At 47.7% G+C, this 19,524-nt stretch overlaps 1 protein-coding gene across 1 annotated transcript in view; it reads right to left on the bottom strand.

The window, feature by feature from the left end:
- LOC135892976 (uncharacterized) overlaps window positions 1-2,660 on the bottom strand; it is a gene marked incomplete at its 5' end in the record, with an annotated part of 270,703 nt that extends 268,043 nt beyond the window's left edge. The window contains 1 exon segment of the mRNA XM_065420759.1: window positions 2,525-2,660. Coding sequence (XP_065276831.1) covers window positions 2,525-2,660 — 136 coding nt within the window.
- Between the last annotated feature and the right edge of the window lie 16,864 nt (window positions 2,661-19,524).

Here is a 19,524-nt window from a genome sequence, read left to right as displayed (position 1 = left end):
TTGTAACTCTCATTTAAATTTCTTTCTTTTTATGAATAAACCTTTAGATTTTAGATTCTAAAGGATTGGCAACAGTGTGATTTGTGAGTAAGATCTGACTTGCATATTGACCTGGGTCTGGGGCTTGGTCCTTTGGGATCGGGAGAACCCTTTTTGTTTTACTGGGGCTTTGGTTTTCATAACTCTTCATCCCCATAATGAGTGGCACTGGTGGTGATACTTTGAAACTGGAGTGTCTAAGGCAATTACTTGTATGACTTATGGTTAGCCAGTGGGGTAAAACCAAAGTCCTCTCTGTCTGGCTGGTTTGGTGTGCCTTAGAAGTGAAGAAACCCCAGCCTTGGGCTGTAACTGCCCTGCTCTAAGCAATTTGTCCTGAATTGATACTCTCAGAAGTGTCCCACCAAAGGCAGCATTGTTACAATCATCAGCAAACTTTCTCAGTGATGAGCTCTTCTTTTAGTGTCCAGCGACAGAGCCATCGTCTGTATATTTGGGCTTACAAAGTGGATTGCTGGCCCTCTGGTAATGCTGGTGGGTGGTGAGAGAGAGCTGTGATTTGCAATATTAACTTGTCTTTGTTCTCCAGGTTCTGTCAGTGCCTACCTGAGTCTGAGAAGGGAGGTGTCTGGGGACAGCACATTTCATGGTTGACTGTGAGTCCAGTGGCTGTCTCTGGTCATGTGTTGTACACCACCAAGCACAGCGGCAGTGCTGATGGGCACCGGGCTGGGAGAGATGAGACCAGGGCTCCGTTCCCAACAGCTGCTATCACATCCCCTCTCTGTGTTCCTATTGCCCCTTTCTATCCTCTCCATTTAGACTGAGCTCTTGGGGGCAGAGACTGCCTGTCACCCTGCCAGTGCAGAGCCCAGCACCACAGGGCCTTGAGCTCAGCATACAGTGCTGCCGTAACATGAATTCTTGAGTTTGCTGTGGCAAATTGCCAGCACTACTATGATGGGTCTCACGCTTTCTCTTCTTGGGGGGGGGGGGCGTTCAGGGCGCCTTTTCTTGCCCCTGAACCAGGATATTCACAGCCCCACTAGTGTCCTAGAGGACGGGAGTGGAGAGTGAGGGAACCGGGCCCGCCCTCTATGCCGGGTCCCAGCCCTGGGGCCCTAGGGATAGTGGTAAACCACTTGAACTAGTGGTTCCTTCCCCTGGGCTACTTTCCTCTCCTGCCCTTCAGCTTGTGGGGGGCTTCCTGCCCTCCCTCTGCACAAGCCAGGTGTCCCTTTACCTAGGGTCTTGGTCTTCTTAGCCCATCGCAGCACTTCTCCAAACTTTCCTCTGCTTCCCTCCAAACTGCTCTCTGCTCCCACACCAATCCACTCTGTTTCTACTCCTTCAAACTGTTCTCTGCACCAACACCAATCCTCTCTGCTCCAACTCCTTCCCCTGGCTGATTGAAGCAGGGGGGTTTTATCTGGTGACTAACTTCAGGTGCTCTAATTGGCTTCAGATGCTCTAATTAATCTATAGCAAACTTTCTTCCCTCTACAGGGAATAAGGCCCCCTTCTAACCCTCTCTTGCTGCCCTCTGGCCATGCTGTATCACATTGCATAATAAATAAGAGTTAAGAAATGGAGCCTCAAACACTGAACAAACACGGTAAGAGCAGGACAGGAGTTAGGTCATTCGGGGAATCCTGTGTGCAGTTCTGGTCACCAGCACACAGGACAGATGGATTCAGACGGGACCAGGAGCAGAGAAGGGCTGCTAGGGTGTTGGGGGATGGAGGCTGGTCATACGAGAGGAGCCTGGAAGCGCTTGGCTGGTTTAGCTGGCACAGCACAGGCTGAGCAGGGATCTGATTGCTCTGTATGAATCCATCGGGGGAACGCTGGGGAGGGAAAAGAGCTACTGAAGCCAAAGGACACTGTTGGCCCAAGAAGAAATGGGGATAAACTGTCCAGGAGTCACGTTAGGCTGGAAATGAGAAGAAGGCTCAGAAACAGCCTCCTAATGGGTGAGGGGAGAACGCGCTAACTCACGTGAAGATGTATCGGGGGTAGCCGTATTAGTCTGTATCCACAAAAAACAACAAGGAGTCCGATGGCACCTTAAAGACTAACAGATTTCTTTGTGCATAAGCTTTGGTGGGTAAAAATTCTCACTTCTTCAGATGCATGTGAAGATGGCGCTTGATAAGTGTGTGACTGGGATTCTATAACATGCCCTTCCAGCCCTGTGTCCTGTGTTCCTAAAGAGACCAGCTGAGGGTGGCTGGGAAACACCTCCAGGATTCAGAGACATGCCAGTTTCTTTTTACTCTTTTAACACTTCACAAAAGTAAAACTAATTGTATTGTAAAATCGTACATGCAGCTAGATAGACCCTGGTTCCACACCCTGCTCTAACCACTGGCCCCCACTCCCTTCCCAAGGCAGGAATAGACCCCAGGAGTTCTGGCTCCCAGGACACAGCTATGCCATGTCTGATGGGTGGGGCTGGAGAATCACAGGTTGCCCACAGGGCTATTCAAAGCCAGAGAAAGAGAAAAAGGAAAAGGCCACTCACCCCAAAACCAGGCCAGGAGGATGGGGATCCTTGTGTTCCCAGCACCTGCGCAGGCAGCTGACCTCCTGTCAAGGGGGTGCCCAGCTGGGAGCAGGAGGCACCCGGGAAGTCCCATGTTCAAAGCACAGTCCTTGTGGGGCAGTGTGGCCAGGCGTTAGGTCAGGCGATCGTCCTTGTGAGAGAGGCAGGCTGAGCTCAGTGTGACAGTCATAGGCTGGGACGCTGGGGAGATGGGGCAGCACCCAAGGGGGCAGGGACCAAAGGGGGCAGGAGGTGTGACAGGCCTCTCAATGCAGAGACCCCCTCCCTCCGCACCTCCCTGAAGTGACCCAGTGGGTGTGTGCGACTGAGCCCAGGGAGGAGAATTGACCTTCATGCCCTGCGCTGTGGCTTTATTTATATCATTGGATTGTGAAATAAGCATTCCTGGAACATTCTGAGCAAACAAACCCCTCTTGCAACAGCTGGTTCTGGGACACATGGGGTGGAGGGGCTGTTCCTGGAGCTGGTTCACAGGGAATCAGCAGAACTGATCCACGGAGGCCTGGTGGACATGGGACAGGCACATGGGTTTGACTGCGGGTGCGAGTAGGGTGACCAGACAGCAAGTGTGAAAAATCGGGACAGGGGGTGGGGGGTAATAGGATCCTATATAAGAAAAAGACCCCAAAATCGGGACTGTCCCTATAAAATCGGGACATCTGGTCACCCTAGGTGCAAGGATCAGCGCATGCAGTTAAAGCAATGCTGAGGGCTGTCTGGGTGCCCTTACTCCAGTTGAAGGAAGCTGAGGCTTGGCCTAATCTACACCTAAAGCTTAGGTCGACCCAGCTACATCACTCAGGGGTGTGAAAAATTCAGACCCCTGGAGACGGGATTAAGCCAATCTAAGCCCTGGTGTAGACACCAGAAGGTGGAATGAAGAATTCACCCATTGGCCTGGCTACCGCTGCTTGGAGGGATGGATTAACTACGGCGATGGCAAAGCCCCTTCCATTGTGTAGCGTCTGCATCATGACACCACAGCGGCGTAGCTGCAACACTGAGCTGTGCCACTGCTGCAGTTGTGGTGTAGACACAGCCCTTGTCTGCCCAGGGAAGGGGCATCACTGCACTGGCCTCACCCCATGGGGACACCCCCGTGTACCTAGAGCAGGTCCATTCACACCTGAGCTTATGCCCAAGCCACGTTCCCATGTTGTCATCTCTGCAAGTCCCAAAAGGACGCGGCCTCCTTGCAGATTGAGTGTCACGCGGCTCCGTCTCTGGATACCTACTGAAAGCGCTCAGGGTGGATGTTTGGTCTATGCCCCCCTTGGTGATCTCAGCGGAACAGGGAAGTGTTTGTTGCCTATGTGATCACCGTCTACCTAGCAGCTTTCATTGGTAAACACGCTTCATAATTCATTGGTCTCTTGACCAAAGAGAGCCGCTGAATCTGAACCGAGAGCTGATGGAGGCGGGTGCTGGGTTTGGCTAACAAGGTCCTCACTGCTGATATTGTCTTGCCCCTGCACATGGAGAAGCTGACAAAAGTGTCAAGAACTGAGAACGTTCCCATGGGCATAAGGCCTAATATGAGCTTTACCCCCAATCTGAATGGAGCTGGTGCCAGTCTGTGTAGCCGAGGCGTGTGGCTGCCAGGGCATCAACTGCTCCTGGCATCAACTGCTGCCACAGGGTCCTAGTTCCCCCCATCCACTAATGGCAGGGCACGCTGCCCTTACCCTGCCCTTCCGCCCTAGCCCTGAGCCTCTCCAACGCCCCAAGCCCCTCAACCCCAGCCCCAGACAGAGCCCTCATCCCCCTGCACCCTAACCCTCTGCACCAGCCCTGAGCCTCCTCCTGCATCATGAACCCCTCATGCCCCACCCCACATCCCAACCCTCTGCCCTAGCCCTGAGCCCCCTCCCACACTCCAAACCCCTCATCCTCAGCCCCACAGCCCTCACCCCTGCACTCCCTCCTATCCCCAAACTCCCTCCCACAGCCTGCACCCCCTCCCCCTTCCCACACACCCCCTCCTGCCCCCAAACTCCCTCCCAGAGCCTGCACCTCCTCCCTCTGCACCCCATCCCACCCCAAACTCCCTCCTAGAGCCTGCACCGCTCACCCCCTCCTACACCCCCACCCCTTGATCTAGCCCAGAGCCTGCCCCAAAACACCCTCCCAGAGCCTGCACCTCTCATACCCTCCTGCACCCCCACCCCCTGCCCCAGCCCGGAGCCTGCACCCAGCACCCAAAGTCCCTCCCAGAGCCTGCACCCTGCACCCCTCCTGCAACCTAATCCCCAGCCCAGGGCCTGCACCCCAGACCTCTTCCCCCCACCCAAACTCCCTCCCAGAGCCTTAGGCAGATGGGGGGGTGGAGTTTGGGGGGTGGAGTTTGGGCACCACCAAAATTTCTACAAACCTGCCACCCCTAGCAACTCCTAAACCTTTTCTGTCCTGCCTGTCCTTCCTGAACAGTTTATATCCATCCATGACAGTACTCCAGTCATGTGAGTTACCCCACCAAGTCTCTGTTATTCCAATCATGTCATAGTTCCTTGACTGTGCCAAGACTTCCAGTTGTCCCTGCTTGTTTCCCAGGCTTCTTGCATTTGTGTATAGGCACTCAAGATAACTCACTGATCGTCCCGCTTTCTCAGTATCAGACAGGAGTCCTCCCCTCTTGCCATCTCCTGCTCATGCTTCCTCCTCGTATCCCATTTCCCCACTTACCTTAGGGCTTTGGTCTCCTTCCCCCGGTGAACCTAGTTTAAAGACCTCCTCACTAGGTTAGCCAGCCTGCTTGTGAAGATGCTCTTCCCTCTCTTTGTTAGGTGGAGCCCGTCTCTGCCTAGCACTCCTCCTTCTTGGAAAACCATCCCATTGTCAAAGACTCCAAAGCCTTCTCTCCAACACCACCTGCGTAGCCATTCGTTGACTTCCACAATTTGACGGTCTCTACCCAGGCCTTTTCCCTGCACAGGGAGGATGGACGAGAACACCACTTGCACCCCAAACTCCTTTATCCTTCTTCCCAGAGCCATGTAGTCTGCAGTGATCCACTCAAGGTCATTCTTGGCAGTATCATTGGTGCCCACGTGAAGAAGCAGGAAGGGGTAGCGATCCGAGGGCTTGATGAGTCTCGGCAGTCTCTCCATCACATCGTGAATTCTAGCTCCTGGCAAGCAGCAGACCTCTCGGTTTTCCCAGTCGGGGCGGCAGATAGATGACTCAGTCCCCCTGAGGAGGGATTCCCCGACCACCACCACCGCCTCCTTGTCTTGGGAGCGATGGTCGTGGAACCCCCATCCCTAGGACAATGCATCTCATGCCTTCCAATCGGTGGCGTCTCCTTCTGCTCCCTTCCCTCAGATGTAGCATCTTTTCCATTTCCCAACTGTAAAGAAATCCATGTCCTAAAGTCCTATCCAAGATTAATTGTGATTGCTGGTTACAATTCACCAAAGTATTGAAAATGTGTTAGTGTGAGATTATCTGTTGTTTTTCCAATAATATTAGTTGAGGTTCTTTTCTTTAGTTTTGATTTTTGGTTAATGAGTGGAAATAAACATTGTGTTTATTGACACTGCTGATCTCACTATTGGGCAATGATGTTCACACTATAATCCAGCTTGGAAAAGGCTCTACGGGGCAAAGTTTTGGTAGAGCTGTTCTGCTAATGAACCCATATCTGCAAATGACCGAAGTATGTTGGAATAAGGTTATTTAAACAATTGTATAATTTTCTTAGATACCCACGATAGATTTGTTCTTCAGTTTAGCTGCTGGCCTTGTTCCCCCTTTTGTTGGTGGTGAATAGTGCAGAAACTATGCTCTCCCTTGATATGAACCAATTTCTTCTTTATAAAGTTAGTTTTTTGGTGGGTGGGGGAGGGTATGATGTGGCCACTCCCTTGTAAACCACCTGGACTTTAGCCCTATTTCTGTTTGTATTCAAATTATGGATTTTTAATTGATCCTTGGTCAATTTTGATCACTTCATTTCTTTTTCTCACTTTTTCTATTTCCCACATCAGACCTAGCTTTTACCTTTCCTGGTCTGCTTCATCCTCCCCTCTCCCCATCATGTCCCATGGTCAGGTGGGACCCATTTTTATCTTTCCTAGACCTGGAACTAAAAAAGGATTGAATAAAGAACAGGAGTACTTGTGGAACCTTAGAGACTAACAAATTTATTTCAGCGTAAGCTTTCGTGGGCTACAGCTCACTTCTTCGGATGCATAGAATGGAACACACAGACAGAAGATATTTATACATACAGAGAACATGAAAAGGTGGAAGTACGCCTACCAACTGTAAGAGGCCAATCAATTGAGATGAGCTATCAGCAGCAGAAGAAAAAAAACTTTTGAAGTGATAATCGAGATGACCCATAGAAGGTGTGAGGAGAACTTAACATGGGGGAAAAAATTCAATTAGTGTAATGACCCAACCATTCCCAGTCTCTGTTTAAACCTAAGTTAATTGTATCTAATTTGCATATTAATTCGAGTTCAGCACTCTCTCTTTGGAGTCTGTTTTTGAAGTTTTTTTGTTGCAAAATTGTCACCTTCAAGTCTGTCACTGAGTGGTTAGAGAGGTTGAAGTGTTCTCCGACTGGTTTTTGAATGTTATAACACTGGTCTACAATTTTTGAGAAGTCGTCTGCTTCAGAGATAAAATGTGCTATTTATTATGTATTTTGATGTGCTGAATTCAAATATGACAATTAAAACAACTGATTGGCTACTGTTTCTAAGATATTTAAGTTTTTACATTTTATGTCTATGTATATTGTGTAGAAAGTAGAGTTTTAATCATAAATTGTAAACCTAGGTCTTTTCATGTGTTTATGGTTGCTTTACATGATAATATTTCACCTGTCCTGTTTATGTAACACTTTAAAAATCAGCAAAAGGGTTATATAAATAAAATTTATTATGAAACAAAAGGCAAAAAAACTATTATGGACATAGTTTAGTCCTATTCAGTGTCTACTCGGCGCTTCTTGGCTTGTCTCTTGGATTCATTAAATGGAGCATCTCTTGTCACTGTCCAGCAATAGTCTGCAAGCATTGATGGGCTCCATTTGCCCTGATAGCGTTTCTCCATTGTTGCAATGTCCTGGTGAAATCGCTCGCCGTGCTCGTCGCCCACTGCTCTGCAGTTCAGTTGAAAAAAATCTAGATGAGAGTGCAAAAAATGTATCTTTAGTGACATGTTGCAACCAAGGCTTTTGTATGCCTTGAGGAGGTTTTCCACCAACAACCTGTAGTTGTCTGCCTTGTTGTTTCTGAGAAAATTTATTGCCACTAACTGGAAGGCTTTCCATGCCATCTTTCCCTTGCCACGTAGTGCATGGTCAAATGCATCATCTCGAAGAAGTTCACGAATCTGAGGACCAACAAAGACACCTTCCTTTATCTTAGCTTCACTTAACCTTGGAAATTTTCCACAGAGGTACTTGAAAGCTGCTTGTGTTTTGTCAATGGCCTTGACAAAGTTCTTCATCAGACCCAGCTTGATGTGTAAGGGTGGTAACAAAATCTTCCTTGATTCAACAAGTGGTGGATGCTGAACAATTTTCCTCCCAGGCTCCAATGACTGTTGGAGTGGCCAATCTTTCTTGATGTAGTGGGAATCTCTTGCACGACTATCCTATTCGCAGAGAAAACAGCAGTACTTTGTGTTTCCAGTCTGCAGACCAAGCAAGGGAGCAACAACTTTCAAATCGCCACAAAGCTGCCACTGATGTTGGTCATAGTTTATGCACCTCAAAAGTTGTTTCATGTTGTCATAGGTTTCCTTCATATGGACTGCATAACCAACTGGAATTGATGGCAAAACATTGCCATCATGCAGTAAACCAGCTTTAAGACTCGTCTTCGATGAATCAATGAACAGTCTCCACTCATCTGGATCGTGAACGATGTTGAGGGCTGCCATCACACCATCGATGTTGTTGCAGGCTACAAGATCACCTTCCATGAAGAAGAATGGGACAAGATCCTTTTGACGGTCACAGAACATGGAAACTCTAACATCACCTGCCAGGAGATTCCACTGCTGTAGTCTGGAGCCCAACAGCTCTGCCTTACTCTTGGGTAGTTCCAAATCCCTGACAAGGTCATTCAGTTCACCTTGTGTTATGAAGTGTGGTTCAGAGGAGGAGGATGGGAGAAAATGTGGGTCCTGTGACATTGATGGTTCAGGACCAGAAGTTTCATCCTCTTCCTCGTCTGACTCAAGTGAGAATGATTCTGGTGCATCAGGAACCGGCAGTCCTTCTCCGTGGGGTACTGGGCGTATAGCTGATGGAATGTTTGGATAATGCACAGTGCACTTTTTCTTCTTTGACACACCTTTCCCAACTGGAGGCACCATGCAGAAGTAACAATTGCTGGTATGATCTGTTGGCTCTCTCCAAATCATTGGCACTGCAAAAGGCATAGATTTCCTTTTCCTGTTCAACCACTGGTGAAGATTTGTTGCACAAGTGTTGCAGCATATGTGTGGGGCCCACCTCTTGTCCTGATCTCCAATTTTGCAGCCAAAATAAAGGTGATAGGCTTTCTTAACCATAGTGGTTATACTGCGCTTTTGTGATGCAAAAGTCACTTCACCACAAACATAGCAGAAGTTATCTGCACTGTTCACACAAGTACGAGGCATCTCTGCTCACTTTGGCTAAACAGAAATGTGTCCCTTTGCAAAATCAAACACTGACAAATAAGAGAGCACGACCCTGTATGATTTCTAGAGCTGATATAGGGCAATTTGTTCAGCAGAGTGATGTAAGCTTCGTTATGATTGCATCATCCATGACTTCTAGGAATAACATGATGCAATTCATATCATGTATGACGCAATACCAGCTTCAGATTGCATCATTCATTGTTTTGCCTAAAAAGCAAGTACTGTCCAAACCCAGTCATAGATTTATTCATAGATCCAGTCAAAGATGTATTGTAGTCATTTCTGTTTGAAATTGAGATCCCTTCCCTTTATAACTCACTTATCCTCCACCATTTCCAAGTCAAGGGTCGTATATACTGACCCAATAGCATATCTTGAAAACTAGAGCCAATCAACAATTTTAAGCATCATTTTCGTTCTCAGTGACCCAGAATTAGTAAAGTTTGACTACATTTATTTCAGAAGCATTTTTGCTGTAGAGCAGTGTTATGATTCCTGATGTCAGATTTGTGTCCATTTATTCTTTTTCATAGAGACTGTCTGGGTTGGCCAATGTACATGGCAGAGGGATTGAATGATGACACTATTCAGGTGCCTGATAAAGAAATATTTGACCTAAGTACTCCTTATGGCTAATATTATAAATTGTGTTTCCTGGAACATCAAAGGGATGATCAAGGAGAAAAATAATGACCACCCATCGAAAACACGGAAAGCAGATATCATCTTCCTACGGGGAATGCACCTTAATGACATGGAGGCACAGAAATGAAGGAGGGGATGGATGGGGGAGCGGGTGTTTAACAATTTCCTCTCTGCAGCCAAAGATGTAGCAATATTGTTTCACAAAAGATGCAGTTTACAAATTCCAGATGTAAATAAAGACGAGGAAGGTAGATATTTGCTGGTGAAGGCTAAGATCTCTGTCTCTCTATGTACCCTAACTCTTGTATATGGACCCAATAAAGATGATCCAAGTTTTTTAAAACAAGTTTCTTTTTCCAAATTATTTAATAGCCCACCAAAATCAATCATCACAGCAGGAGATTTTGATGAGGTGTTCGACCATTTTTAAACACGTCAGACCAGCCCCAGCACACACAGTCACATGCTAGAAACATTATAAAAGATCATATGGCAGAATTGGGGTTAAAAGATTTATGGAAGCTGTGGAACCCTACAATGGAGGATTTTACTTTGTTTCCTCCCCACCTTCCACATACGCATGAATAGTTTCTTCTGGTTTCTACAAATCTGATGGACTCAGTGCTTAATAATGAAATCAAGTCTATCATGAGCTCTGATCATGCACAAATGATACTGCAATTTTCCCCTCCAGAGATACATTGGACTTGTAAAAGATGGAGCCTGAACTCTCTTTGAAAGATAAACATTTTCAGAACTGTGTCACAGAAGAAATTTGTTTTTTCTTCAAAACAAATGACACACCAGAGATAGCCCCATCCACCCTATGGAATAAAAGCTTTCCTTTAGGGGCAGGGTCATTTCCTACTCAGCGGGTAGGTAGAGAGGTAGCCAGGCTAGGCTCTGGAATTAGCCGGACAACTGATAGTTCTGGATTTAGAATGTGCAAACTACCCTGCAAGAAAATCTTTCAAAAATAATTAATCAAAGAATCATAGAAGATTAGGTTGGAAGAGACCTCAGGAGGTCATCTAGTTCAATCCCCTGCTCAAAGCAGGACCAACACCAACTAAATCAGCCCAGCCAGGGCTTTGTCAAGCTGGGCCGTAAAAACCTCTAAGGGTGGAGATTCCCCCACCTCCGTAGGTAACCTATTCCAGTGCTTCACCACCCTCCTAGTGAAATAGTTTTTCCTAATATCCAACCTAGACCTCCCCCTGCTTCTTGTTCTGGCTATGAAGCAAATACACCCACTTCAGCCCAAGCTAAGTTTGCTCTTTTTAGACTCAAATGAACATATGGGGGGAAGGGGGAGAGAGAGAAGGAAACATTCTTGCAGACAGATTAAAAGGTCCCCAATCATATAACTCAAATCAGAACAAGGGCCGGTTATTACTAATCAAAAATAAATCAAATGATCAATTTTTGAAATTCTACCAGTCTCTATATAATAACAATTCTCCACCTAAGCTAGAAGAACTGAATGTTTTTGTGAAAGCTCTTAGCCTCCCACACATCTCAGAAGAGCAGCCGGCCGGGCTGGCCTCTCCCTTGCAATCAGAGGAAATAATTGAGGCCCCAGAGGAAATGATCCCAGGCAAGACCCCTGGCCCTGATGACCCACTGATAGAATTGTATCAAAGCATGCAAGGAATACTGGCTTCTAAGCTGTATGCATTTACGGAGATGCTTTAAAGAAAGGTACGTTACCTCCTACTATGAGGGAAACACTAATTACTGTACCACTTAAACCTGTTAAGGATACACAAAAGTATAATTGCTATAGACCCATCTCTTTAATCAATACTGCGGGGTGGCAAGCGAGTGTGCAAGCAGTGGAGCATGTAAGGTGCCTCCTTACACCCAAGCTTCCACCCAGGGTGGGAGGTGAACTCTGCAGATGAACCTCTGAACTCTGGGGCTGCACTGGCCAGGGACAGCCACTGTGAGTGGGGTACAGAGAAGGGTCGGGCACGTTAAAGGGACTTTTGGGTTGCTGGACTTAAGGACCTGAGGGAACAGGACACTGCCCAACTTACTTGAGGGTGGGTCTTTTGCTCATGGTTTATGTTTATGAACCCTGTTTGCGATGTTTTCGAAAATTAATGCTGAGTTAATTCCCTCTTTTTATTAAAGGTTTTTGCTACACTCAGACTCCGTGCTTGCAAAAGGGGAAGTTTTGCCTCTCAGAGGTGCCTGGGGGTGGTGTGTAATTGTCCCAGGTCACTGGGTGGGGGCTCAAGCTCGTTTTGTGTTGTATTGTTGAAAAGGAACCCCTAGATACTGAACCCGGCCCTGGTTGCTGCCAACTCTGACTGGCAGAAGGGTTACATTTTTGTTGGCTCATCCGGGATGCCTGGGTCAGTACCCACCGCAAGCACATCTTGAGTGATCCATTCATTTGGGGAAACCATTTTGTTATATTTGGGGGAAATTACAGTTTGTATAATGGCTGTACACCTGTGAGAGGATTGGTGCAAGGGGATGAATACTGACCCTAAGAACTGTCTTCTGGTGACAGAGATGTTCAATGAGGGCTCAATAGAATCTATTTTAAGGGCAGCCACTGTTTGTGAGAGAGAAGGGGGCTTTCGCAGTACTGTGTGAGCTGCCAATGGCTGTGGGCCCTTTACAGGTTCTAAGCAAGACAGCAGTGGAAAAGGGTACGTGGAAGCTAATAGCCACTGGGAGCCAGTCCACACCACCTCCTGCCTCTGATGTAGAGTTTTTAAAGAAAATGTCGGCCTTCTTGGGGAAAGACCTTGGCTGACATGCCGGGTCTGTTGGGCTTTGATCCAAGAGCCCCACGCTTGGGGGCTGCTCCCTCACCTGATGAGTGGGCAAAGGCTTTGGGGCAAGTGTTAGAAAAGGTTGTGCAGCCCCACCCTGACTAAAGCCCCTATCGTAAATTAAGGTTATTTTTGGGGGGTCCCAACCGAATACCAGGGGAAGAAGGGTTTGAACCCTGGCTGGAACACACCACTGAAATGTTGTAGGGGTAGGCAGTACCTGATGCTGAAAATAGAAGGTGTCTAGTAGAGTGCCTCAGGGGTCCAGCGCTATATGTAATTTGCACCCTGAAGCTCAGTAACCCTGGGGTCCAGGTGAAGGACTGCCTAGAGGCCCTTGATCACGCCTTTGGGATAACCGAGGGCTCGGAGGATATTTACTGCAAGTTCCTTAATGCCAGACAACAAAAGGGTGAAAAGGTTTCTGCCTATATCTAGAGGTTGGAGAAATTATTACAGAGAGCCATCATGAGGGGGGTAGTGGCTGTTGAGCAAATGGATCGGATTAGACTGGCTCAGATTGTGAGAGGAGTTCAATATCAGAACCCAATCCTACTCCACCTTTGATTAAGGGAACAACAAGAAAACCCACCGAGTTTCTCTCGGCTGATAAAAGAGGTCAGAGAGGAGGAGGAGAGGCAGGCAGCTGGCAAGGTTTGGGAGGTTCTGTCACACCAGGCATCTGGCACAGCATCCATGTGAACACCCAAGGCACTGATGGTGGATCCCCAAGAGGAACTTACCCAACGAGTGCAGGTCCTGACACAGAAGGTGGCTGAACTAGAGAATACCATCGATACAGAAAAGACTTCAAGGTACAAGGAACTCCTGGCTGCCATGATCCAGAAGACTACATTTAGAGCTCCTGCCCCACCCAGGCAGCAAGGGAAAGGACAGTCCTTCTTCTGCTACAGGTGTGGCCAGGGTGGACACAGTGCTGCAGGGTGTCAGAATGAAGAGAATCCCACTCTAGTATATCAAAAGCTGAGGACCACTTGGGGAAAGTCGGGAAATGACTTAAGGGCTTGGGAAGGGAGCCACCCAGGCCAGCAGGAGTTGGTGGCTCCCCTGGAAAGAACCACACAGCCAGAATCCCACCAGGATTGATAGGACCTCGAGCAGAGGTCACTGTGAAGATTGAAGGGACAGAATGTAAAGCAGTGCTTGACACCAGGTCCCAGGTGACTATCATTTTTCAATCTTTCTACCAGCAGATACTTAGGCATCTGCCTATACAGCCCCTGACAGGACTTGGCCTGTGTGGCCTCAGCATGGATTAGTACCCCTATCGAGGGCATGTCATAATGCACCTGGAATTTCCAGAGGAGATCTCTGGGGTAAGACAAGAGGTGGACACTGCTGCCATAATATTCCCTGACCCTAAAGGAGTCTGATGTGTCCCTGCTAATAGGGACCAACTCCAGTATCTTTAAGGTACTCATGGATTACTGCAGACAGTGAGCAGGGGACCAATACCTGAACACCTTGGTGATCCACACCCATTGTGCTGCAGCCTACAGAAAAATTGAGGACTCTAAAAAGGTGATGTCTGATTCACCAGTGGGAGCATTGAGGTACGCGGGCATGCCCCTCTTTGTGGTGCCTGCAATGACAGAAAAGGAGGTGATTGTCATGAGTACCTGCCTAAAAGGCAGTAAAGGAACATTAGCAATGTTAGAGCAGCTGGCTGAGGGAGGGCTCTCTGAAGCAGTGCTGGTTCCAGGGGAGTCATAACCGTACCTGCTGAAACCCAGAAAAAGGTGATTATACTGATTGCTAATGAAACAAGCTATGATGTGGTTGTGAAACAAGGGCAAAAGATAGCAGACCTCTTTGAGCCTGAAACCATCATGAGACCCCAGTGTGAAGCTGAAGTTCCGGTGATAGAGCCTACAAAGTTTGACTTTGGAGATTCACCGCTGTCTGAGGAGTGAAGGATCACCTGAGGAAGAAGCTTTGTGAAAAAATCTAAGGTATTCTCACTGCATGAGTGGGACATGGGATGTGAAAGAGGAGTGGAACACCACATCCGGCTACAAGACCCCCGACCCTTCAGGGACAGATCTAGGAACATTGCTCTCTCTGAGATGGAAAATGTGTGGTATCATCTTCAAGAGATGATCATGAGTGGTATCATTACAGAGTCCCGCAGCCCCTACGCCTTGCCCACTGTGGTGATCCGTAAGAAGACCAGGAAAATCCAGATGTGTATTGATTACCACACCCTAAACAGGCGCACTGTAGTTGACCAATATACCATGCCTCGGGTACAAGATGCCTTGGACTGTTTTTTTTGGGGGGGGGCAGTGGTCCTCTGTGTTGGATCTTCGAAGTGGATACTACCAGATCCCTCTAGGAGAAGAAGATAAGGGGAAGACGGCCTTAATTTGTCTGTTAGGGTTTTTATCAATTTGAGTGCATGCCCCAAGGGATTTCTGGAGCACCTGCTACATTTCAGCATCTTATGGAGAAAGTTGTGGAAGACATGAATTTATTGCAAGTGTTAGTTTATTTGGATGACCTGATCGTGTTTCAAAGAACCTTGGAGGAGCATGAAGAAAGACTTTTTAAAGACTTCTAAGCAGCTGTTCTGCAGAAAAGGACCTGGGGATTACAGTGGATGAGAAGCTGGATATGAGTCAGCAGTGTGCCCTTGTTGCCAAGAAGGCTAACGGCATATTGGGTTGCATTAGTAGGAGCATTGCCAGCAGATCGAGGGAGGTGATTATTCCCCTCTATTCGGCACTGGTGAGGTCACATCTGGAGTACTGAGTCCAATTTTGGGCCCCCCACTACAGAAGGGATGTGGACAAATTGGAGAGAGTCCAGTGGAGGGCAACAAAAATTATCAGGGGGCTGGGGAACATGACTTATGAGGAGAGGCTGAGGGACCTGAGCTTGTTTAGTCTGCAGAAGAGAAGAGGGTGGGGGGGGGGGGATTTGATCGCAGCCTTCAACTACCTGAAAGGGGGTTCCAAAGAGGATGGAGCTAGGCTGTTCTCAGTGGTGGCAGATGACAGAACAAGGAGCAATGGTCTCAAGTTGCAGTGGGGGAGGTCTAGGTTGGTTATTAGGAAACACTATTTCACTAGGAGGGTGGTGAAGCACAGGAATGGGTTCCCTAGGGAGGTGGTGGAATCTCCATCTGTAGAGGTTTTAAGGCCTGTCTTGGCTAAGCCCTGGCAGGGATGGTTTAGTTGGGGTTGGTCCTGCTTTGAGCAGGGGGTTGAACTAGATCACCTCCTGAGGTCTCTTCCAACCCAAATCTTCTATGATTCTAAGTTCTGGATCGGTTGGAAGCCTATGGATTGAAGCTTTCAATTGACAAATGCCAGTTCTGCAGAACCTCGGTGAAGTACGTGGGTCACATTGTGTCTCAAGAGGGTATGAGTATTGATCCTGACAAAATCGATGCCCTCACTACATGGCCACGTCCAAGTAATTACCGAGAGCTCAAGTCCTTTCTTGGATTTAGTGGCTACTACCACAGATTTGTGAAGAACTTTGTTACCATTGTAAAAACCCCAAATGAGCTTACCCGGGGGTTTCAGTCCAGCAAGAACAAATCAAGACCAAGAATAAAGGGAGGTCCCCTAAGGCTCCTGAGCACAGACACTATGTCCCCTTAAAACCATTTGGATTACGGTGAGATGAGAAATGTGAAAGGGCATTTTGGGAAATCATTAATTGTCTAACACATGCTCCAGTCCTAGTCTTTGCTGACCCATGCAAGCCATTTATCCTGCATACTGATGCCAGTTTGGAGGGTCTGGGAGCAGTCCTGTACCAGGAAGTGGAAGGCAACTGTAAACCTGTAGCCTTTGCCAGCTATGGGCTGTCTGATAGTGAAACTCGCTATCCCACCCACAAGCTGGAGTCCTTGGCCTGGAAATGGGCCATCACTGAGAAATTTTGAGACTACTTGTATGGTGCTCAGTTCCAGGTGTGGACAGACAACAATCCACTTACTTATGTGTTAACAAGTGCTAGGCTGGACGCTACAGGGCAGGGATGGGTGGCCACCTCGGCGAGCTATGAGTTCAGCATTAGTACCGATCAGGGAGAAGCAATGTAGATGCGGATGCATTGTCCTGGCATCCGCAGGCATCAGAAGTTGCTGTGATACCCACGGCTGGAGTGACAGCTATTTGCAGTGTGAATCATCGATATCCAGAGGCTCATGAGAGCCTTCATGGGTGTGTTGCAGAAGCTCTGGGCCTGCGCCCTGGAAGCGTCCCTTCTGCTTCAGTGAACTATATTGCATTGGACCAATCTCTGTTGCCCGTGCTCAATGCGGCTGACTGGCAAGAAGCCCAGCTGCAAGATATTGAAATTTGTGATACACTACTTGCCAAAAGGGAAGGACGAAGCCCCACTGCAATTATCCCACCTAACCCCAAGAGTAAACTACTATTGAGAGAATGGAACAAACTAAAATGGATTCAGGGAGTGCTGCAACGAATTACCACTGACCCTTTACAAAAGCAACGAGCTCAACTAGTGCTACCAAAGAGTACAGAGCCCTGGCCATGAGGACCCTGCATGATGGCTTTGGACATTTAGGGATGGAGAGGACCCTAGAACTTATTCGTAGTAGGTTTTATTGGCCCTGGATGGTGGAAGTCGTTCGTAGGAAATATGAGGCATGCGCTCGATGTGTTCAACAGAAAACGCTGCCTACTAGAGCTGCATATCTGAAGAATATCACTAGCAGCAAACCTTTGAAGCCGGTATGCATTGACTTCTCATCTTTAGAAGTGGACAAGAGGAATGTCGGGAACATTTAATAGTGACTGACCATTTTAAATAGTATGCGCAGACCACAGGGCCACCACCGTCGCTCGAGTGCTGTGGGAGAAATATTTTTCAGTGTGTGGGTTCCCAGTTCAGCGTACACTCCAACCAGGGTGGGACTTTGAGAGTCATCTTCTGAAATAGGTGCTGAGGATTTCAGGTGTGACAGGTTAGATCACAGAACCCCCCCCTTGGGAGCTGCCAACTGATGTGCCAAAACCACTTCTGCCCCTGCTTTCCTGCCCTGGCAGCTTAGGACTTCAGTGCCCAGCCTGCTTTGAACCAGACTCAATAGCCTGCTGCAAACCCAGACCCAGATCTGAATCACGTCCCCTAACAGCTGCAGGTTTACCTGAAAGCAGCTAACAGAAGTGTTCTTGTCTTTAACACTCAGATGCCCAACTCCCAATGGGGTCTAAACCCAAATAAATCAATTTTACCCTGTATAAAGTGTGACAAGGTCGGGGCAGATGGCTACAGGAGAGTGGTAGAAGGCAGATATATTAGTCCCAGATTAAGTAGATCCCTTTTCCCTGGGTAAGGTAACAGGGGCAGTTCCAGAACAACCAGGAACTTGCTGGAACCAATTAAGGCATGCGAGGAGCTGGGAGCAAGGGGCACTAGGAGCTGAGAGTGAGAAGGCATATTGCTGGAGGATTGAGGAGCACAAGCATTATAAGATACCAGGAGAAAGGTCCTGTGGTGAGGATAAAGAAGGTGTTAGGAATAGGCCATGGGGAAGTAGCCCAGGGAGTTGTAGCTGGCACACAGCTGTACCAGGAGGCACTCTAGGCAGCTGCAGTCCACAGGGCCCTGGGCTGGAACCCGGAGTAGAGGGCGGGCCTGGGTTCCCCCCAAACCTCCCAACTCCTGATCAGACACAGGAGGAATTGACCTGGACTGTGGCTTCTACCAGAGGGGAAGGTCTCTGAGCTGTTTCCCGACCCACATGGTTAATCTGTGAGGCGAGCAAATCCTCCAATAAGCGCAGGACCCACCAAGGTAGAGGAGGAACTTTGTCACAAAAGCTTATGGAGGGTAAACTCATAAATTGTTCACCCTCTATAATACTGGTAGGGAGATATGCACAGCTGTTTGCCCACCCAAGTATTAACATATACTCTGAGTTAATTAATAAGGAAAAAGTGATTTTATTAAATACAGAAAGTAGGATTTAAGTGGTTTCAAGTAGTGACAGGCAGAACAAAGTCAATTACCAAGTAAAATAAAATAAAACACGCCAGTCTATGTCTAATGCAGTAAGAAACTGAATACAGATAAGATCCTCACCAGTTCCAGAATGCTTCCCTTTACAGACTAATCTCCTTTTAGTCTGGGTCCAGCAATCACTCACACCCCTTGCACACTGTCCTTTGTTCCAGTTTCTTTCAGGTATCTTTGGGGGTGGAGAGGCTCTCTCTTTAGCCAGCTGAAGATAAAATGGAGGGGTCTCCTACGGGCCTAAATAGACTCCCTCTTGTGGGTGGAGACGCCCTCCTCTCTCCTATGCAAAGTCCAGCTCCAAGATGCAGTTCTAGAGTCACCTGGGCAAGTCACATGTCCATGCATGACTCAGTTTTTACAGGCAGAAGCCATTGCCCACATGGTATCTTGAATGTCTCCAAGAAGACTTCTTATGTGGATTGGAGCATTCCAAGATGCATTGTTCCTGAAGTGCTTCTTGATTGGTCACTTAACTTTGCGAATTCCTTTCTCCAGGAACTGACCAAATGCTCTACTAAGGTTATTTAGAAATCAAGCCAGTACATGGCCAATATTCATAACTTTGAGTACAAAAATGATACATGCATACAAATAGGATTAATAGATTCAGTAGATCATAACCTTTTCAGAGATATGTTACATGACATATGTAGCATACCACACACATCTCTGAAAAGGTTATGATTAGGTTATACACAAACACACACACACACATATTTCCATAAAGCCTTATGGGGGGCACCGACCATCACAGCAGGAATTAAGAAGTCTAGGACAACGCCTTATCACCCGCAAGGTGAGAGGTTTAATCGCACTCGGTTAGATACGTTGGGGACTTTACAGCCAGAGCAGAAGGCAACA

Source organism: Emys orbicularis, chromosome 21 (genome assembly GCF_028017835.1).
Source record: "Emys orbicularis isolate rEmyOrb1 chromosome 21, rEmyOrb1.hap1, whole genome shotgun sequence".
Taxonomy (NCBI): domain Eukaryota; kingdom Metazoa; phylum Chordata; order Testudines; family Emydidae; genus Emys; species Emys orbicularis.
The sequence above is the reverse complement of the archived record's forward strand: the minus strand, read 5'-3'. Positions and strand labels throughout refer to the sequence as shown.